Source organism: Furipterus horrens, unplaced genomic scaffold (genome assembly GCF_987537825.1).
Source record: "Furipterus horrens unplaced genomic scaffold, mFurHor1.1.pri manual_scaffold_7, whole genome shotgun sequence".
Lineage (NCBI taxonomy): Eukaryota > Metazoa > Chordata > Mammalia > Chiroptera > Furipteridae > Furipterus > Furipterus horrens.
In genome coordinates, this window is record NW_028327177.1 from 48,050,821 (window position 1) to 48,074,337 (window position 23,517).

The following is a 23,517-nucleotide window of genomic DNA, read 5'->3' on the forward strand; positions in this document are numbered from 1 at the left end:
TCATGGGCAGCTGGGATAATGGCGTGTGTTTCCTTCCTACTGAGGCTTAGAGTATACATAACCTACAGTAAATAACATGCTGTACATGCTGTGTGCAGTGTTTGTTATCTGAAATCATACAGACCTACAACTGTAATTATTCCAACTCTATATTTAAGAAATGATACACCCATGTTCACAGCAGCATCATTCATAATAACTAAAATGAGGAAACAATCAAGTGGCCAGTGGCAGATGTATGGATTAAAAAATGTGAAATGTACATACACAGCATAATACTCAGCCTTGTAAAAGGAAACCCTGACATCAGCTACAACATGAATGAGCCTTGAGGGCATTACGCTAAGCGAAACAAGCCAGTCACGAAAGTACAAATACTCTATGATTGCACTTTTATGAGATTCCTAGAGTATCAAACACATGGAGACAGAAAGGAGAATGGGTGCCAGGGCTGGAAGGCAGAGGGATGGAATTAGTGTTTAATGGATACTGTTTCAGCTTGGGAAGGTGAAAAAGTTCTGGAGATGGTCGGTGATGATGGTTGTACAACACTGTGAATGTACTCAATGCCACTGTCTCGTACACTTAAAAAATTATTAAAATGATCAATTTTACGTTATGTGTTTTTTTCCGCAATTAAAAAACAAAAACAATAACACCCAGGAAAACTATTTTAAAGAGTCTCTAACAGTAAAAAAAAGAAACCAACATGTTGCTGTGAAAACGTACCGTTAGTTTGAAACCTCTGTCCTGGTAAAAGTTGAGATTCTGTAACCTAGGAGAGAATATTGGTTAGAAAGATTTTTTATGTTTAGCTTTTCTTATGCACATTCATATTTTATTATATTATTTTTCTAACAGTAGCAAATAAAGTTTAGATTTGCTAATTTATTAGGCTGGAAAGAAGAGAAATACAGAGAAAAAATTCTGCAGAGCTCTGTCCCAATCTATTTGGCTCTTCCTTCTAAAAACAGTCATTTGCCTGTGGCAGGAAATGAACAAGGCTCTGGGCAGGGCCCCTAGACGCTTCTGCAATCATCATTTGCCTTCTTGTTCGGTAATAGAACCCTAATGTTATTTGGGAGGTAATGTGTCAAGCTAAATGACTATGCTTTCAAATTCTCCAGCATTCTATGCAGGTGGAGGGGGCATCTATAAACAGAATGGTTGTGTGGGCCCGTGCTGGAGTTTCAGCAGCCAGGGAAACCAGGCACCAGAGACAGCAGAGCAAAGATGAAAAGAGACCTGGGGCCATGGGGACCTTGTGGAATATCCATCTAAACCCAGGACTGTGATCTACATGTTTCCCAGACTTGTAGTCAGGGCTCAGTCAAGTCCTGAAAATAAGTCTTAACCAATCCAGGCTTCCTGCGGCTGACCCCGATTCCATCATGGGGATAGATGGCATCCCTGTTATTTTAGTTGGAGGTGAAATATCAGGAAAAGTCTGTTGGCACCAAAGGCCACTTCAGTTACTTCTTAAGTCAAATTCCTTTTTCTCTCAGTGACCATGAGGAGGATGTTCAAGATCTCTTAGACCCTTTTAAGAAAGGTACTGTCAGAGACCTACACCCACAAATCACATCACTTTGCTATTTGATAAAAGAGATGGGAAAAAAACAGTTTGTACTGAAATTTAATTTTCTGATGAAAGTTAGCCCATAAAAATCCCCGATTATGATGGGGTGGGGGAATTACTGTATTTTCTGTTATCAGAAAATCATGGGTCCGTATTTATCTTTCAATACTTATGTCAATAAATTTTATGCTGATATTTTCATCATTTAAATTTGCATAATTAGTATGTATGTTCAATTTTAAATGACTTAGAGGAAATGATTAGATGAAAGTAATTCAAACATTTTGAAAGCAGCAAGGTGATTTTCAAGTATCAAAGAGCTCGTAATTTGCAAATTTTTTAATACACGTTTTTATAAGAGCAAAACACACGTATGCAACTTACCTACCAACCCTACCAACCCTCTTTTTCCTTAAAAATGTCTTTTCCTTAGGGCGTTGTTGAATTGCCTCACCCTCTCATCAGAGCTCCTCCGTTATCAGTCCAGGGTGTGCAATTTGGGCACATCTGGCCGGAGCTGAGAGTGTCATCTATGGCCACGGAATAAGGCCCAACTAACTGCTCATGAAACAAGGGTGTCTGTGACCACACGAGGCACAAACTAAATTACGGGAATTGAAAGATGTCAAACATGGTTACTACTTCTGCTTTCTAACTTAATTTTTAACCTCCTTTACTTTTAATAAGAGGAAAAATGGTGTATAAGTTTGTACTAGTTTTCTTTGCTGTTCTGAATGAAAAATATCTTTGTTCATTATTAAAGAAAACAAACAAACACTTGGGTTTTAAAGCATGTAAAATCTGGTATATGTGGTACCAGGAAAAGACAGATCCTTTTTATGAGAACTTGGAAGTCTATAATTAAAAAAAAAAAAAGAAACTATTTGTGTCTGCAATTCTTTACATCATTTTATTTTCTAGTAATCATATTTATAGAATATGTAGTTCTACATCTATACCTATTGATGAAACGTTTTTAAATATGAAGGTAGGCAAAAGTAGGTTTACAGTTGTTCACATGGAAAAACACATAATACGAGAATAAATAATAATAAGTAATAAACTGTTTCATGTAGTCACAACTGTAAACCTACTTTTAACTACCCCTGTATATATGTATTTATCACTAAATTATTAAAGCTGTTAATAATCTGATACATTTTGAGTTTCTATATAAAATTATAATGTTAATATATCCCTCCAGAAACATTACGTACAATATATTCACTCTTCATCTCCACTTCTTTTGTTTATTGTTGATGCTATTACAGATGTCCATCCTTCCCCCGCCCCCCATGCCCACCCCACCCAGCCCCACCTCCCTTCCCTCTGGCTGTCACTACACTATTGTCTGTGTCCTAGGGCTACACCCATATGTTCTTTGGCTAATTTTTTCAACTTCTTTTATGTGGTCTTCCCCACTGCCCTCCCCTCTGAGATCTATGAATCTGCTTCAAGTATCCATGCCTCTGGTTCTATTTTGTTCACCAATTCATTTTTTTAAGGAGGTCAATAGTGACTTAGCAATTTCAACAATGACATGCGACTTTGACATACATCACACTTCTTGGATAATGGGGAAAAAAGGGAGAGAGGGCTGGCTGAAGGGCGTGATAAAAAAAAATACACTTCAAGAATGCTAAGGTATTTAAAAACATGTCTGATAACAGAAACTATAAAAACACTTAAGGAATTTGGGCTAACTTGGAATAAGCTGCTTTCAGCTTAAATGCTAAGGAATTCCATAAAAACCAGGCTATGGGATATGTTATACACGTGTTATGTACACTGTCATACATAAGGAAAGAATAGATAGAAAGGGTATAAAATCTGAGATAAAGTGCATTTAATGTTGCAATTATCCAAATCTTTGTTCTTGTTTTCCCTAAAATGTGACATTAGTTCTTTCTTTGCCTAGCTTGCCAAATTCATCAAATAGTGCATCACTCACACAGTATTCCTGGCATGGATATTTGTCCAAGGTTAGTAGGCAGAATTAGCTGTGTGTTTTGGTTTTTTTAAAAAAATCTTTTAATTATAGTAAAACATGACAACTTCAGAATGTACTCTTACCAATTAATTGAAGAATTATAAGATGGGGTAAAGATATATAGCACCTATTCTAGCTTCTGACTTGAATGCAGCATTTCCAGACCACTGCACTAATCTCACTACCTATTCTAAGTCATACAGGCTCAGATAGACATGTATATCTTTATATATAAAAAGTGGGCATTCACACAAGTGATATGAAAGATGATTTCTCTACACATAAGGTGACCAAAGGCCACTTTGACGTACAATAAGTGACCTGGTTATCTCTCAAATGTTCACACGTTATTTAAAGGAATAAATAATAAAGCATACAAAAAATTGAGGCCCAAGATATTTATGTGATTTTTTTTCATGCACATGTAACAGATTTGGTGTTTAAATTATGCATCTATGCTTTGATCCTGCTGTGGGAATTCTCCCTGAGACTATCTACTTACTGGCCTTTGCTGTTTATTGGACGTTGGATCTCTCACATAAATAGTTCGGTCAGTATTACGTACTGGTTGCGTCTTCAAATCTATTCCATCGTCATTCAGATTGTCTTTCCTTTTTGATTTTATACATCCCATATTTCCTGTTGGAATATAAAGCAATGACATTATTTTACCATTCTAGAACTGGCTTCAAGCCACCAAAATCTCTCCATTAATGAAGAATAAAAAGAATATACTTGTATTCTTTATCATAGATAGTTTAACAAACTCAAATGTGGATATTGTTCACAAACCAGTTTATCTATTCATTTGCTCATTCATTTGTTTAACAACTTTTATTGTGCATAAAATTTATGTCAGCAAGACATAATTCCTGCTCTGAAGATGCTCATATTCTGTGGCAAACGTGTCAATTAAATTACAGTACAATGGTAAGTCAATGACAGAGGATGCACCAGATCTAGGAAAGGACATGCAACTTGCACAAGAGGAAAAGGCGGCGGTCAGGGGAGGCATCCTGAAGGAAATGTTCTGTGAGTCAGAATGGAAGTGATGTCAGCCAGGTGGAAAAGTGAGTAAAGGAATTCCAGGAAAAAGGAACGTCACATGCAAAGTGTTGACCCTGAGCTAACATGGCCCCTTCACAGGGAATTAGTTCAATCTCATCTCTTAAGGGCAATAGTTCTATAATGTGAAACCCCTCGCCAAGGGCAGGTAGGGAAGGCCAGGAGCTGAGCTGGCGAGGAGAGGGAGTCACATGTTGGGTATAAAGCTGAGGAATTTGTTTGTTTGCCTCCCCACCCCTCAAGATGAATGACACAATGTGCAAGGTGAAGTGAAGGGTCTCGAGGCTTCAAAGGCAAACATGAGTAAGAACCAGAATAAATAGAACCTGGCTCCAACTGAATGTGGCTTGGGAAAATGGTGGAGGCCTTCATGAAGACTGGAAATAAAAGAGGAGACATGGGTATGGGAGAAAAGATGCTTGTAGGAATATCCCAATGATCAAATCCAGGTGGCTTCCTAGTAAACTATGTGAGTGTGGAAACCAGGAGAGATGGCAGAGCTGCAGGCACAAATGACGGCATCAGCAAGCCATGATTGTGCATGAGACTCTGGAGGAAGAACCGTGGCCGGAAGGGGCTTGTGCTTGACGAGTGCAGAGTGACATAGTCATGTTTCTAAATGCTTGAGTCTTTTATTTCTTTATTCAGTTGCTACTAGGATGTGTTGAGCACCACACAAAGCACTCTGAGAACTAAAAAAAAGATATTTAAAAAATTGAAATCAGATATGAATCTCATCTTACAGTATAGCCTCATGGTCAAATCCATACATTGCAAATAAAACAAAATTTGTCATAAACATTTGAATGTCCTATAGGGCAGTGGTTTTCAAACCCAAAGGAACAATAGAATCACCTAGCTCCAACAGACCAGAGTCCCTGGACACGTTCCAGGACATCCTGAGGGCTCAGTGGGGGCAGTCTCCCATGTGGCCTGTGTAATTCTGCTGGGATTGCTGCCAAGAACTTTAGAGGAGGAAGAGATGAATTAAGAGTTTGGGGAAGGGTGTGTGTGTGAGTTAGGGAATACCTCCTAGGGGAGGAACTGTTTTTAAAAAATCTCAAGAGCACCACTCTGAACTGTCCCCCACTTGCACTGTCGCCACCGCTCATCTGTGCCTTTGGGACCTTCATCTTGTTTATCACTGCATTAGTGAGGTGGAAGCCTCTGAAGGACAGTCATGACTCTTTCTGAAGCTAGTGAGCTGTGGTTCCCAAAATAAAGGGGAAGCAATCCTTCTTTGATTGAAAACAGCACATATTTTTCATATGTAAAAGTTTTTGAAATAAAGATGGGTTTTAAAGTTGATTTGGAAATAAGCGAGATGGGTTTTAGAGTTGATTCCAAAATAATCAGGTGAGTTCTTTTTCACCAATCCCAATCCCCCTCCCCTGCCCAAATGAAAGCAGTGTTTAACTCATCAGCCATTAAAATGGTGCAGTATAAATGAGGGAATACTGTACATAATGAAAGAGGCCTCCCAGCGTAGATCCTTAGGCACACAGTGAGCGCCAATGGCAGGAGCCCTGGCAGGTGGGCTGGGTGACTGAGACACAGGAATCCCACTAAGCGGGGCTGCCCCATGACTTACCCCAGGCGCCTCACCTCCCTCACCTTCTCCCTCTCTAGTTCCCCTTCCCCCCCCCCCAGATCTCTACACAAATGTTACCCCTCAGCCCCAGACAGATTTCACTAAATGCCTGATTGAAAATATCACCACCCTACTCACACCTCAAGATATACACTCTTATCTTTCTTATTATGACCTAGATCCCATTACTTATTGGTTTATTTTTGGTTAGCTCCCCAAAAGAATGGGAGCTCATGGGGCAAGTCCCAGTCGTTTTTTTCACTGCAGGATTTCCCAGCATTTAGAACAGTGCAGGCTCACAGTGAGTGCTCTGAGAATGTCTATTCAAAAAATGGATAAAGCAGCTCTGGGTGCTACTCTTGGGACTTCTTCCTATGTGCCCATCTGGACCCCTGCCAGTTGTTTTAAAAGACACAGAGACAGAGAGAGATCTTTAGGACTAACTTCTAGTTTATATGAAATACAGAGGTTAGAGGAACAAAATGAAAAATCCTTAATGCGTGCTAAAGACAACTAACCTGGATATTTCAAAATATACAGGGGGAGAGATGGGGGGAACTATTCAACATTAAGAGACACTAAAGAGACAATGTGTAAACCTTAAATAAACCATGGATGGGGGTCTGACACATGCTGGGACAACTGGGGAAATCTGAAAATGTTTTAACATGATATCAGAGAATTGTGTTTTATACGAGTGACAACAGTATTGTGGTTATACTGAGACAGTCCATATCTGAGGAGGTACATGCCAGGTGTGTGGGCATGAAGGCTGGGGGTGTCTGCAACTATCAACACTTTGGTCATATTGAAAAAAAGAAGGGAGGAATGGTAGAGGAGGGGTCAAATGTGACAAAATAATAAAACAATTAGTGAATTTAAGTGAGGATATTCTTTCATTTTTTTCCCCTAGATTTCAAATTTTCAAAATAAAAAGTTGGATGGGATATATAATAAACAACTTTATGCAGAAAACTTGCAAAACATTAGACATCCCAGTAGTGTGTGTGTATGAACGCATGTGTGAAGGCAGGAGATGAGATTAGAAAAGTAGCTTGCGGGTGTTATTTATATGTCATGCCAAGCAGTGTGGCCTTTATTTATAGCCGTAGAAAGGTTTTTAACTGAGCAAAGAACATCAGGAGACCTCTACCTCCAAGAGAGAACTCTGTAGGAAGAAAAAGGTGGCAGAGCTGGAGTGGGGAACTCCATGACAATGGCCTCTGGGGAGGTGAGGGGGCGGGCAGGCAGTTCAGACAAAGAGATGATGGGGAGTGAAAGGAAGAGAAAGAATGAAAATAAAAGGCAGTGAACAGGAGACTGGGTAGTGATAGTCTATTGATTATCAATTACTTATGCTTAGTTTGTTTTCTCCTCCCCCCCATCACCATGGACAACTGAGAACCTAATGTACATTTTATGGATGAAAATAATTACAATACTGCTCCACAAGGAGTGTTGCTGTTGTTCAGGCTGAGGGGCCTCTGCTGACTGCCCACCAGATCTTGCAATTCGTTATGCTGTGGAAGGTAACAGAAAAGTACAAAATACAATGTAGCTCCAACAGAAACTGAGATCGTGGTTATATGTTTGCAAGTGTTCCGAGCTAACCTTAGTGTTTTTTAATTAAACCTTTGTAATTTTCTGAGCATGCCATTTAATTCTCAAAGAAACCATATGAGCCAGGTATTATTAACCCCACTTTACAGGGAAATAAATTGAGTTTTAAAGAGCTAGAAAGACTGGCCCAAAGCCATAGTGCTAATGAAGGGTGGCGTCAGCACTCACACATAGCTTCAGCCAAAAGTCGAAGCCTCAAGTCTATTCTCTATTTTTTTTCCCTTGTATGATGGCTCTTTTGAAATTGGTGTTTTATCTACTTATTAATGATGCTAAATGAAGAGATTATAGCCTTTTCTTTCTCAAAAGGATTTGAAATGTTTTTGAAAAAAAAAAAACAATGATGAATTTAATAAAATGAAAACAGAAAGCCCAAGCCCAGGAAGAGAGGAGAATGCAAATATGACAGCATGCTGGGTACCAGATAGGCTGTGGCTAGTTTCCTGGCAGAGAGGGCAGAGGGCAGCGTGAGTCCCTGGTTTTCACGGTGCTTCTTGAGGGAAAGAAGAAGCAGATGGGAAAGTGAAGCTCCATAGAAGAATTCTAAGGTTTCTTACGATGGACTTCACATAAAGTGCTGTGGAAGATGAAGTTGGCAATGCCTTCTCCTGTCTCTCTTAAACAGTAAACAAAGGCACATTTTATACTTGGAAACTGGCTTAATAATGAAAATAAAAACTGAGGATTTAACATGCAAATAATGCCTCTGGGATGTTCATCACACAAGCTCAACTAGAAAGGCTGTCTGAAGAGATACAGACAGCTGGGCAACCTTAGGCTCACAAAGGGACATCCATTAACAGATCCAGAAGATGAGATCTTTTTCCAAAAATTTCCTCCACTGGAACAAATATCTATTAGTGCTGGTTCAGCCTCATGTAAAGGCCTAAGAATATGAAAATCTTCTAAATAAATAAATAAATAAATAAATAAATAAATAAAGACAGACAGACCCCCCCCCCCCCGCCCCCCAAACAGACTCTGGGGTAAAAGACTAAATATGACTCCTTGTTTATCATCTTACTGTCTTTGGTAAGATCTAATAATGCCTTATCCACCTCCTCAGCAAAGAAACAACTTGTCTACTTAGAATTCTATTTCCAGTGATGTTTTCCCCCTCCAGCTTTATTGGGATATAATTGACATCTAACACTGTGAAAGTTTAAGGTAGAGAATGTGATTTAATATCATATATATTGTGAACTACAGGAGTTCAGAACGAGTCACCCCAAGATGTGCTTCTGTGATATGTAAACTGTTTTGAGCTAAAGCTAGCTGAGACCCTGCAGGCTCAAGAGAAACTTCTGCCTCCCGACTAACTACCTAGAAGACTTTAAGTTAGGGGCCCTGCCCATAATAAGAGATTATCAGAGACAACTTTTTGATCTATCTATACACCAGGGCAAACTACTAATTACTGAACATCTCATAGTCCTACAATAACCTTTCTTCCCTCTGAAGCCCCAAGACACCTTACCTCATCCTTAGCTCAGAAGGCCACACACACCTCATTTTTACTTTCTGTCCCTGAACCTCTCATGTATGTGGGGTTCCATATATGTACGGACTTAAATTTATTATCTTCTCTTGTCAATCTGTCCCATATAGATTTAATTATTACGCCATCTGAAAAAAGCGTGAAGAGTAAAGGTTTTTCCTCCCCCACAGAACTGATTATCACAAAAAAAATCATTAGTTAAAAGATCCATCACTTCATATAGTTACCAGGTTTTAGTTTGCTTGTTTTTATGGTGAGAGCTTTTAGAGGACTTGTTCTTTAGATATACTTGCACAAGGATATTCACACTATTGATAGTTACACTACAGACAGGGACAATCTAGATGTTCATTAATAGGGGAGAGTTTGTTAAATTACGTCAAACTGACACATTATGAGAGTGGGGTGGGTTAAGAAGAGACATTTGTATAATTCAGACATCATGACCACCAATTATTATTGATTTAAAACATTTTATATATCAATCAGTTTATATAAGCAATAACATACACACATACACACATATATAAGTACATATATATATGCATGCATATATAGCATATACAATATATGCTGCACACTTAACATGCACAGAAAAAAACGTCTGAAACAATACCCACCACCATGTTGGTTAGGTTCTAAAGTCTACTTGTAAGGTGTAAAATCCTATACAGAAATTTCTCTTAAAAATCCAAAAGAAAGACACTACAATTTGTAAAATACTTTGGAGTAAAGACTGTGGAGTTGGATTGCTAAACTCAAATCCCAGGTCTATCAATTATTATTAACTGTGTGATCTTAGGCAAGTTGCCTAACCTCTCTGTGCCTTGATTTCCTTCTGAAAATAGAAAACAACTCACTAGCTCCTTAAGCTGTTATGAGGATTAAAGAGTTACAGTAGTTAATATTCATAAAGTGCTGAGAAGTATACTTAAAACAGCACACAGTAAGGGCTATAGACATGTTTGTTAAATACATAAACGAGGTCCAAATGCCAGTTTTTCCTCCAACACGGGAAGAGAAACAGCCCCTGATGAGATGCACAAGGACAACTCCTGTCTCACCACAAACAGGGAATAGAAGCTGGTCTCCCATCTCGGCCTCCAGCTGGCACATGGGCCACCTGTACCGTATAAATGAACATTTCCTCCCTCTCTCTCCCCTCCCCTCTTTTGGATAAGGTACTTTATATGCCATGTCACTCTGCTGTCCGCTTTTGTGTTGCATAATGACCTGAATGTAAATATATGTATCACTCTGTAATTACAGAGGTAAAAATTTGCACCAAGAAAGAGGTTCCTGAGTTAGGATATAACATGCATTTTGGTTAATATTTTGTTCTTCATTATAGATTTCATAAGTTTAAAAGGTATTCCATCATATATATTTATTTCAACATGAATTCTATACATATTCACCTCTTTGTCTGCTATATAAAGGTTCTAAAAATCACTGATTTCTTATACTATCAGAGCTTAAAGAAATAAAGAAGAAAATTGGATGCCACTTCCACCTATGAAATCTGAACCCATTTTTTAACAACTATGTCACATAATCTTAGATATTGCAACTGAAGAACAAAATTACTGGAATAAAACCTCTCAGAACCTAAATGTCTTGCCTTTACAAAGTGCAACAAAAGAAACTATCTGTTGGTACCATGTTTTGTTTTTATTATGCATTTTCTGCCTTTATTCCATCTGTGATCAAAAAGAAACTAAAAACTCCTTTTTTAACTTCACAACTTCCCAAACTGAATGCTTTAATTTGAGTTGAGTTTTCCCAGCAACAAGTAAAATTTTCATACAAAGGTAATTCATTGGTGGTTCTGAAGTCTTCCTCCTGTTACTGACCTTCTCCTGACTGATCTTGCAATACCAGTGGTCACTGTGGAGTAACCAGAAAAGTGTGAGGGTAGGAGACAAAGGCAGTGAGGAGAGGAAAGGAAGGAGCATGTAATTGCTCACTTTGTGCCTGGCACAGACACAGAAAACAAAGCCCAGGGATATAAACCTTTGTCAGGTCATCAAAGGTCGCAGGTGAACTTGGTCTACTGGCTTCAAAGCGGCATTCTTTACTCACCCAGGGCCTTGTTGCCTCTCTGTGGAGTAAGCTTCATTGTCAAAAAAGTTTTTTGAATTATGGAGCTTCAGAAGGCAAAAGAAAGAGAAAGAAATCCCCAAGGACTGAGAGATGGGTGGTGAAAATCCCAAACAAGTGATCCAAGCTTCAAAAGCAGGAAGGCTTTAAGAGGATCGGACATTTCTGAGTGTCCTGATGTGGTCCATTTGTTCTTGTGGTAGGCGTCAGTATGGTATTTCGGGAAATTGGCAGTGCGCAGTCATATTTCAGCAGGCATACCAAGAACACGGGGGGACTCTGTGCCTCCGTTCTCCAAAGAGCACAACAGAAACACTGAACCTACCTAGATACCATCTTGGAAAGGTGTAGAAGAAGGAACATGCAGGACTTTAATTTAAAGAAATGGAGTCACGGTGGAAAAGAGGTTCTTAATTTTCAAACCCTGCTGGCAAAAATAAGGCTATGCTTTTCAGAGAGCTGAAGAGAGAGAATACATTAGAAAATGTAAAAACTCTCTCTTGCTCCCTTTTTCCCTCCCACCCTTCCTTCTTTCCTCCATTCTTTCCTTCTTTCCTCCCTTTCTCCCTCCTTCCCTTTCTTTCCACAGTTTAATTGCAGTGTGTGAATTTTGCAAGTCTGCTTCACGCAAGATGCAGTGGGTTCTGTAATTAGACAGTGGTGATAGTTTTCTAGCCTTGTGAACATTCTACAAGCTACTGAATTGTACACTTCAAAAGGGTGAATATAGGATATGTGAATTATAGCAATAAAAATTTAATTTAAAAAATGCTTCCTACCAAAAAAGAGAGATGTATTGCAGTATAGTTGGTTTCTTTTTTATCAACTTACCTTTATGTTTTTGCAATCAAAATTAGATGCATTTTAATTTACCTTATGTTTACTGATGTCTTTATCATGTTTGAAAGCATTTCTTTATTATATGTCATAACATAAGCAAAGCCACAGGAAGACCCAGGACTTATACAGTTAACTATAATGTGAATGAGTAGCATAAAAAATGGAAAGATAACTTGATACTGACTCTGAAATAACTATCATAGAAATGGAAAGTTGACTGCATTTATAGAAACCTTAATAAACCATATACAGTTTTAATCCCTGTATTTATTAGAATGAGTCCAGCAAAGAAGCATAAGACAATTAAAGAGATATATGAGGATTTCAAACATCTGGCTCTTGCCAGGAAGAGCATGTTAACGAGAGGTACAGAAAGTTAGGCTTCAGGAAGCCTGGCTGCTGGCTCCAGCTTGACAGTCCTATAATTATGGACAAAACCACTCTCTTTTCTGAACTCTAATTTCCTCACCATAAAATGAAGTCGTTGGGCTTGGCACAAGAGTGTAAATGACAATACACATTAAAGTCCTTTAAAATGTATGCACCTCTTAACCCAACATTACCATGTCTGGCAATAAATTATTTCTAAGGAAATAACTGGACAGGTACACAAAGCTCTGTACAAGATTCCACTTATTGTGGAGCTGTTTATAACATACAATCAGAAATATACTTATTTGCCAAATAACAGGTCACTGGTTAAATAAACATAGACCAGCTCTCAAAATCCATTTCACTCAAAGCCAGTTCTCTGAGGACTTTCAATTTATTGTACAAGATGATAAATTTACCTAAATTTGTATATTTTAACTATTTGTGAGGTTTATGTAATTTTGTGTTAAGTGGGAAAGTTTACAACAGCTTGAATTAGAGTGGTTTTAACAGCTTATGGATATAACAAATCTTATCAAATTCAGTTGTTTTAAAAGCTTTCGAAGATTTCTATGATCTTTTTAAAGGAATGTTCTATTTTTTAAAGCTAAGGATTGTTGAGCTTTCTTAAGACTAGAATAACCTTTTAATAATTTAGTAGCTTAATTATTAAAAATAATTATGATATAATTGGAGAAATTTGATCATTTATTTAATAAAGAATTATCACCATTTTACGTGTAATAATAGCATCACATTTATTTTGAAAACATGAGTGTTTATCTTTCAGCATTTCAAATTAAAATATTTATGATATAATATAAAAATAGTAATTAGTAGCTTAAGTATAATATGAGGTATGGTTGTTTCTGTTGTTTCTTAGTTCACTTCTGAATTTACCCATCCTTTCATTTTTAGTATTTTAAACTAATTTCTAAAAATTCTTCAACCCTGTGACACACTCTTATTATACTTGAGGCTCAAGTCTCCTGCTTCTTTCTAGAAATTCCTCTACATAACCCCACTTTCCTTCAACACCTCAGAATGGTTCTATCTTTTGTGTCAAGTGGTTCTGTAAACAGTTATTAAATTAGCATGTCCTAATTTCTTCTTACAGTCCAGAGTTTTAGCATGTCATATGCACTAGGAATGTTTTAGTCACTCCCAATTTTTTCTGATTTTTCTAAATTTAAACTTAAATTAAAATTTTAATTTTTTTCCCCTTAAGTATATTTTATTGATTATGTTGTTACAGTAGTTCCAAATTTTTTTCCCTTTGCTCCCCTCTGCCCAGTACCCAAAGGAGACTAAACGAAGCAGAGGATCGGATTAGTGAGTTAGAAGATAATGTAAAATCTTAATTTTTTAATTGCAGAATCCTCAAGGCTGATATGCCATTTGAAGAACTAGTAGGAGAACATTAAAAATGCATATTTAAAAAAATAGAAGTAATATTCAGTGGTTAAAAGAAACAAGTCTTCTGGTAAATTGGATAAGTTGATGAATTTACTAAATTGGCCTTCAGGTAAATTGGCTTTTAGCAAATTTATCTATAATATGATACCTCAGCACAAAGAATACTATATAGTCATTAAAATATTATTTATATATTTATTGACACAAAAGACATTTATAATATATTTAAGTGGAATAAAAGTAAAAAAAAACCCAGAACATATAGCACAGGGAAAAAGATAAATGTGTAGAATAAAAGTCTAGGGAGACATATCCTAAAATATAATGTTCATCTATAAATGAGATTTCTGGTTTTGCCTTTCCAAATTTTAAAATTTCCCTATCGTATACTATGTTTCAGAGTTTGAAGGACCTTAGGTCATGTGTTCAGTTACTCTTACTCTACAATTTTAAAAGACATTTTCCATTTTGTATAAATTATATTTATACAAGTACTGTACAATGTATTTCTATTATATATATGTAAGTATATATGTGCATATATATAAAGTTGTGCAAAAATTGAAATCATTTTTTAATTTTAAAACAAAATAAAGAGAATCTGAACTGTGGGAGTAAAGAACTTCGAGAAGATGGAGGTGGAGCCACGTAGTCTTTGCTAAGGATTTAAAAGAAATGAAATGGAAGTTGACAAATCATGGAGATTTTTAAGACTAGACACAAGGAAAAATGCTTGATGTCCAAGTGATGCATTGTGCTCTGGAGGGACAGCAAGGGCTCTGTCTGGTCCCAGGAAGTGACAACCTCTCAAGCCACCAAGTGAACACAAGAGGCAGGTCTAATTGACCTACAAGCTCCCTTCTTTGTGCGTCCTAGTAGAGTTGCAAGGTCTAAGGAAAGGAAGTTTGAGGTAGAAGAAGTGGGTAGAAGAAAAGGGCTGTGCCGAGGATCCATGCTAGAATGAGGCTAGGGCAAAAAAGGAGCTGGTAATGGCTGGAGTGAAGCGAGAAAGCACCTGAGTAGCAAGAGAGAAGGCCGGGGCCCTGAACTTCTTATGACAGTTGCCAACTGACAGCAAATACACCCAAGATATGGGTGATATTCCCCTGGATCAAGTGCAGTAAGAAACCTCTTCCACATGGCTGAACCTATTTGCATAGCTCTTAGTTGAGCAATTTCACACAGAGGAACACACGGGGGATTGCTGCAACAGTGGGGATTTTTTTGGGGTTTTGTTTCTTTTAACAATAAAAGGGAACACTATGAAAACAAGATGAGCTCACGGAAACTTATGTGTCATAGGGTAATAGCCAAGTCTAATTATGTATGCATAACCAACCTTTTCTTCTAGCCTCACATTTTTATGATCAACGATCCAGTCACCTATATTGAGAAATGTATATAATTATGTGTTGATACCTCACTTTCAGAGTTAAGTCAGCTTTACATAAATGCACAGGACATAATAGAAATTATTTTGAAATCAGGAAAAAATGAAACTAAGCCCAAGACATCTAAAAGAAGCAGATTGTTATATCATACCGTAAGTTTCTACCCAATTGTTAGAGACAGACAGCAAATCTACAAAAGTCTAGGTTATCTAGAGGCTAAGCAAAGAGAAAACCTGTCCATGGATATAAATAAATCTGCTTCTCTGCAAAAGGGATTCTCAATCTCAGTACTATTGACACTTGGAGCCAAAAAGTTATTGTTGTGCGGGGGTAGCTAGCAGCACCCTTGGCCTCTACCCACTAGATGCAGTAACACCCCTCTCTCCTCCTCCTCATCTCCAGCTGGGACAACTGAAAATGTTTCCAGACACTGTGACATGTCCCCTGATGAAAGTTGCATGGCAGAAAACCTGATGTTTTAATTATTGGTAATGGCCTTAAGTGTTGATATTTTCTATTACAGATTGGGGCCAAACAATATGCTTTTTCAGTCATCAGTGAAAGGTAGGTTTAATATTCCATTATGAAGTTTAAGGGGCATGCGCAGAAATCCTGTCCAACAGATGTATGCCACTCTGTCAGTACGCACACGCACCTGGTATCTGTAGGAATACAAGGAACTTTTTGTAAAAATATCATGGCCCTGACCATGTATACTTAGATATAAACTAGTCTCATGAGATAACGTTAGAAGAAATAGTAAGAATGATGTCTTCTATCTATTTCCCCTTATTAGGAAACTAAGGCTAACAGATGTCAAACCAAGATTAGTTACCAATAGGTTTTATTTTTACTGAGGTTAATAGCAGCAGCAGCAGCAGCAGCAGCAACAACAACAACAAACTCTTTTAAAAGTATATTGTGAACAAAATAGAGAGTTCAGATATAGACCCCCAGGAATACAGTCAACTGATTTTTGACAAAGAAGCATAGACAATTAAATGGAGAAAGGATAGTCTCTTCAACAAATAGTGCTGGAAAAACTGGACATCCACAAAAATTAATCTAGACCCATATCTCATATTTTTAATGAAAATCAACTCAAAATGGATAACAAAACTAAATGTAAAATGCAAAACTATGAAACTCCTAGAACATAACATAGGAGAAAATTTAGATGACTTTTTAGATATACACCAAAAGGATGATTCATGAGAGAAAGCTTGGCAAGTTGGATTTCGTTAAAATTAAAAATGTTTGCTCTGTGAAAGACACTGTTAAGAAAATGAAAAGACAAGCCACAAACTGGAAGAAAATTTTTGCAAAATACAAATAAAGAACTGGCATCCAATATATACAAAGAGTTCTGAAAAAAATCAATAAAAAATAACCTAATTTAAAATGAGCAAAAGATCTAAATAGACACCTCACCAAAAAATATACAGATGAGAAATAGGCATATAAAAAAATGCTCCACATCATATGTCATCAGGGAATTGCAAATTAAAAAAACAAGATATACCTCCACATGCTTATAAGAATGACAAAAATCCAAAACACTGATGACACCAAATGCTGGTGAGGATGTGAAGTAACAGAAACTCTCATTCAGTACACATAATTAAGACTCCTTGATATTTACCCAAATGAATTAAAAAACGTAAGTTATACAAAAACCTGTATACGTACATTTCTAGCAGCTTTATTCATAATTCCTAAAACTTGGAAGCAACGAAAATGTCTTTCAGCAGGTGAATGGATAAACAAACTGGTACATCCAGACAATGGAATATTGTCTAAATAGAAACGAGCTATCGAACTACAAAGAAGACACGAAAGAAACTTAAACGTGCATTGGCAAGTAAAAGAAGTCCAGTTGAAAAGGGCACATACTGTATAACTCCAACTAAATGACATTCTGGAAAAAGCAAAGCTATGGAGACAGCAAAGAGATCTGTGGTTGCCAGAAGTTCAAGAGGTGGAAGGGAGGAAGATATGAATAGTTGGAGCACAAGGGATTTTTAGGGAAGTGAGCTATTCCGGATGATACTGTACTGATGGATACATGTCACTATACATTTTGTCCAAACTTATAAAATGTACAACACAAAGAGTGAAACCTAGTGAAAACTTTGAACTTTAGTTAATAATGATTTATGAATATTGGCTCATCAGTTGTAACAGATGTACACACTAATAATGCAAGATGTTAATAATTAGGGGAAACTGGGGTAGGGTGGTTAATGCCATATGGGAAACTCTCTGTACTTTCCACTCGATTTTTCTGTAAAGCTAACACTGCTCTAAAAAATAAAGTTTATTAGTTATTTTCAAAGTATTCTGTGACAGAATAGGCACTGGTCCACATAGTTTTGAGTCAGTATTTCAGAAAACAGATATACTTTGGTTTCTCTTCAGATCGGACAAATCTTTTGCCTTTTACTAAAACAGATCCTCAATTTTGAAAAGACTATTGCCTTAAAATATTGTTTCTGCTAAGAAAAGTTGCACACATCCACATGATGTGCTCCTTCTTAACACCCAATATTCTTTACAATTATCAATGGTGAGCTGTTGCCTACTCTGCCTTAAAAATTACGATGTAAAACACAATAAAATTTCATTAAATCTTCTTAGCTTAATTCCCAAATTTACACAACTTTAGGGAAATAACAGGTGAGAGCAGAGCAATCTATTAATGTTGAATAATAAAATCATTATTCCTAAGAATATGTTTGTAGCCATTCATGATAAATGCAAGGTACAATTAAATTAGGTTTATAAAAATGGTAAGACAAAGTACATCTGATAATGTAGCCCTGAGATTACACAAGGATATCTGCATAATGAACAGGATTTTATCACCACTTAGTGATTCTGCAGAACCAAAGTTCCATAAATCAATTAAGTAAAAAACAATATGGTAGCAGGCACATAAACTATATGCTACCATTCAAGGGACCACTGTGGAGTTGTTGAAATTGAGGGTAAGAAAGTGGTTCTGGTGGTTCAGCTGGTTGGAGCATTATCCTGTACAGGATACTGCAGGTTCGATCCCTCGGCACATACATGAGGTAATGGATTAATGTTTCTCACATCAGTGTTTGTCTCTTTCCCTTCCTTTCTCACTAAATATATACATACATACATATATATATATATATATATATATTTTTTTTTTTTTTTAATATATATATATTCTCCTCAGGTGAGGATTAAGGAAAAAATTGGTTGGGTCTGGTGAGTAAAACTGTGTCTGGGCAGCTAGGAAGGTGGGGCAGGAGTCTGCTGCTTTATGTTAAAGCTTTTTAGTTGGTTTCTGAATTACATGCAACTAACTACCACTTTTAAAGTAGTAAGAATTAATAATTTCAGGGTGGCTAAAAGAACAGTGTAACTAAATAAGAACTGTAAATGTAATTTTTTTTAAAAGTAAAATAAAAAGCTTTATATGCATTATTACACTTATAGAAAAAGTTTGGAAAGGAATATTAAGTTCAAATTAAATCAAAATTAAAATAAAGCACTTGTATGGTGAGTCAGCTTTTATTTTTCTCTTTTCCATTCCCCCAAATCTACAAGCTACAATGTTTTACTTTTACAAAAATGTAGTTGTGTCCTAGCTGGGTAGCTTGGTTGGTTGGAGCATCAACTCAATATGCCAAGGTTTTAGGTTCAATCCCCAGTGGGCACATACAGGAATCAACCAATGGATGGGTGAAACAGCAAGTCGATGCCTCTCTCTCACTCTCTTTCTCTCTCTCTCTCTCTCTCCCCCTTCCTCTCTAAAATCAATTTTAAAAATTACATACTTGTAAAATTAAAAACCAAACACAATGAGTCACCTATATCAGTCACCCCACCCAGAGTGGCCTCATCTATGCTCCTATTAACTGTGAGACAGGCAGCACTTAAATGGTCCTGTCCTGTTGAGATGCCTTGATGTTATAGCCAGCTGCATTTTCCTCAGACATGAAATGTGTTATAACAGTATAACAGCACTCATCCCCGTGGGGTGGTAGTGAAATTTAAATATATGCAAGGGAGATAAAGGCATAGAAAGCCCTTCTTCCCCAGCCTGGCACCCATATGAGCTTGTGGGAAGAAGTATGATAGGTAATAGCTAGGCAGTGATTCTAACCTGCAAGACCAGAGGTCACAGGGCCAAGATTTTAAACACAAAAGACATAAGATAAAATGAGAATTGGAAATCATTCTTTGGACTAAGATTGAAGACAAAGCAGTGATTTAAATCAAGTTAGTGTAAGAAAGACAGGAGAAGTGGAGTGGAGAGGGTCATTTTAAACTTACTCCAGGAGCTTAAAGGCAAAAAGGAGGACACTGAAGGCCACAGTTGGGTCCCAAGTTACTTTTTTAAAATGGCCAAGAGGTGACATAAGATTGAGGAGAAGAAAAAGAGATGGTAGAGAGCAAGTCTGTATCATGGTTCCCTCAATCCATGTGCCAAGGCACCCCAAGGCACCACAGCAAATGCACAGAGGTGCCTGGAATATTTCCAAATTTCAAGGGAAACACAATGACATCTATCAGGCATCATGATAACCACCATCTCAAGATTTTAATATTAAATCATATTTTATTCCTTTCAACAACCTCATACCTGTATGAAACCAGGTTTTCAATAGTTGCCACGATGAAAAACAAGTATTGGGTGAAGATAAATATGGAATAGAAAGTAAGGGTGTGGGTGTCCAACCATGAATCCAAGAGTTGAGAAGTTGTGTGGCACTGGTATACACATCGCATTAGTGCGTCACATTAATAATAGTCATTTAAGAATAACATAAAAACTTGGCATTGAATATTCTTGCACTTGATGTTTTGACCAAGTCTTTCTCCAGCAGTGAAAACATGGGTCTTCAGCACTTCCAAAGGGTGCCAAATTGTCTTCCAGGAAAGAGAGGGCCAATATGTATTCCCACCCTTGCTAACAGGGACTCACTGCTTCGCCTCTCAGCAATACTTGGTATTAGCAGACTTTAAAAGTGTTGCAGGTCTAACGAAGTGCAAAGTTGGAAACAACCTGTATGTTCTTCACAGGAGAGTAGACCGGGAGCTGGAGGTAAATTCCTGTAGCAGAACACAGGTTCATCCACTTTCACTGCTTCAACATTGATAGAATCTCAAACCCATGTGAAGTGGAAAAGCACGGTGCGGGAGGACACATGCAGGTGATGAAACAAGGTGCAGAAGAGAGGCTCTGAGCTGAGAGGCTCTGAGCTCAGGATGCAAACTTCTGAGAGGTGCACAGACCTACAGGGTGGAGAATACCAGGCCAGGACACTGGCTTCCTAGGGGGCAGGGGGCAGAGAAAAAGGCTTGGGGTTCTGTCTGGACTGTTTTGCCTCTTTGAAGAAATCTTTAGAATATAAGGAAAACCATTAGAGGTTTGTTCATAGGTCTCAGTGGAGGGCCTATGAATGCTTATTTTCATTTCGGTGCTTCATGTTCAAAATGTTTCATAATTTAAAAAATATTTTATTTATTTATTTTTAGAGGTGGGGGAGGAAGAAAGAAAGGGAGAGAAACATTGATGTGAAAAAGAAACATCGATCGATTGCTTCTCACATGCCCCCAACTGGGGACCCTGGCCCACAACTCAGGTATGGGAATCGAACTGGCAACATTTCAGTCCACGGCCTGGCACTCAGTCCACTGAGTCACACCAGCCAGGGTAATGTTTCATAATTTTTAAAGTGCTTTTAAAGAACAACAAAAAATAACAAAAATATTTTTTTTTGCCTTCAATGTATGTGTATTATCTTTCCAAATGGTACTAAGTTGTTATAACAAATACGTGTTAAGTTTTTGGAACCTAACTACCTAATGAATGGAACTCTTTGGTGTTTCCTCTGCTCTAGCATCACCATTGAAAAAATTACTGAGATACTCAGGATGCTGCGAATCAAGAATGTTTAGGAGCTTGTGAGCAAGTAATTTAAAAAAGTGAGCAGCAACAGACAGCAGGTTAGGACAGAGCAGGTGTGCTCTGTCAGCTTGAGCAGCGAGGCAGAAAGACAGCAGAAGCAGAGGTGGAGTCACTGGACAGGTGCACCCCAGGGAAGAGAGACGAGGTTGGCTGGCATGGGGAACCCACTATTTACATTTCATTTTGCCTACACTGCTGAAAGGAGAAACCACTGGTTCTGGATAACTATTAATACTACAAAATACTTCCAAAAATTTTAAATCACTTAAGCAGCATGACAGATATTTTGTTAAATTTTCATTTTTCTTAGTGAAAATTTCTCATTTTTCTCACCATCTTAAGTCAACCCAGGCTCAAAACGTCTGTCATTAGAATCAGCTCCTCATCACACCCTGTCAGTTTTATAATTCTTGGTTTCTAGGCTTAGGAAGAGGCATAGACCAGATAAACAGTGTATTGTGATGGTTTCCCCCTAAATAAGTCTTCTTTATCTACTAAACCCTATGTGCTATTAATTACTAAAAGATTCACTCTACACATAGTTCTGAATTGTTGCAATTCCTTCCTTTCTAGCTCCTATGGCATCAGTCTTTCCCCTACTCTTTGCTTAAGTTTGTGAATTATATTTTCCTGTGTCATGTTATATTCCAAATTCTTCAAAGACTGCCTTCTATTATTTACGTTATTAAATGAGGTAATACATACTTCTACAAAGAACCAAGCTCTAGGATTGTGATGTCCTCTCATTCACCCCCTCCTTGCTCACTCTTCTATGTACATTTCTCCACAGCATTATTATAAGAATTTAGATTATGATACATTACTAGACCTGTTTTATCATCTACCTGCCTCTCCTCCCATGAATGTGAACCCCTCGAGAGCAGATTTTTGTCAGTTCTGTACATTGTTGTAGTGCTGGCACAGAGAACACTGTTGGACACTTATAAATAAATGCTCTGTAAGTATTCATTTGTTGAATAAAAACAACCCAGTAGAATAAATGCTCAATAAATATTAGGTATTATTATTACTATTATACCATCACCTCTAAACCAATACCATTACTGTTGCCAATAGGATAAAATCTTAAATATTCAACTTGCCACTCACAGCACCTCACAGCCTGGCCCCAATCTACCTCGCCATCTCACCTATGTTACTCCAAGAGGATGACTCCTGTCATGGACAGATACTTGTATTTACTGACATGGCAGCATCACCCTGCCTTCATGTCTTGACTCTTACCCACTGAGGCAAGTCCTCCCTATCTCTCATAGTCTAACTCACACCCAATCTTGCCTAGTTCCCACAGCCTACAGCCTTCTCTTCCTCTGGTTTCTCCTCTCTGCAATCAATTTGGAACTTAACCACAAGCCCCAGGACACCACTCACAGTTTCACTGTTTTATGTCATTATGTAATTGTTGAACTATCTGGTCACGTGTGCATGGCTCTCTCCTCTCTCTTGGAGGGCGGGCACTCTCTATTCCACCTCTTTGCAGACCACTCTGCTTCCACACCAAAATATACATAGAGTCACCACAGAGTTACCAAGTCAGCAATAAAACACCATTTGTTGAATTGAAGTAGACCTTAGAAATCCCACGGCTATGCAGCCAGAAGCAATTCTGTGTAGAACCCATTGCTTTATTAGCCACAATCTATTTGGTTTGTAATAGATGACCAGTAAATATTATTTCCTCAAACTGTTTTAATTTCAGACATATCTAGACTATGAAAATAATCAAAATGTCCCCATTAATTGAGAATCTGCAATCATTCAAAGAATTTGCACTAAAAACCTCTACAAAAATAATTTCCCCTAAATGAAGTAGTGAAGGGCTTCAGGATGAGGAAATTTGAGTGTAATCTGGTTCCTCTATTTATTAACAGCTATATAAACATCAGCAAGTTACTTAATTAAACTTCATTTCACTCATCTGTCGAATGTAGATAATACTCCTCCTTCAAGGGTTATTGTGAGGATTAAATAAAACAGCATGTGTTAAACACTTCACTCACAACAAGTGAACAATGTTACTTCCTGTTTTCTTTTTCTGTCCCCCAAAACAAGGAGAACTAGATTATAGTGACATTATCATATAC

At 37.5% G+C, this 23,517-nt stretch overlaps 1 protein-coding gene across 3 annotated transcripts in view; it reads right to left on the reverse strand.

The window, feature by feature from the left end:
- LYN (LYN proto-oncogene, Src family tyrosine kinase) overlaps positions 1 to 23,517 on the reverse strand; it is a 135,566-nt gene that overhangs the window by 73,295 nt on the left and 38,754 nt on the right. Inside the window, exons 2-4 of one of the 3 annotated variants that reach the window (XM_090283679.1) lie at positions 7,640 to 7,745; positions 4,072 to 4,208; positions 730 to 775 (exon numbers count right to left, since the gene is read on the reverse strand). In XM_090283679.1, coding sequence (XP_090139805.1) covers positions 730 to 775; positions 4,072 to 4,203 — 178 coding nt within the window. In that variant the 5' untranslated portion in view covers positions 4,204 to 4,208; positions 7,640 to 7,745. The remainder of the gene's footprint in view (positions 1 to 729; positions 776 to 4,071; positions 4,209 to 7,639; positions 7,746 to 23,517) is intronic. The other 2 variants (XM_090283680.1, XM_090283678.1) reach the window with 2 other exon arrangements.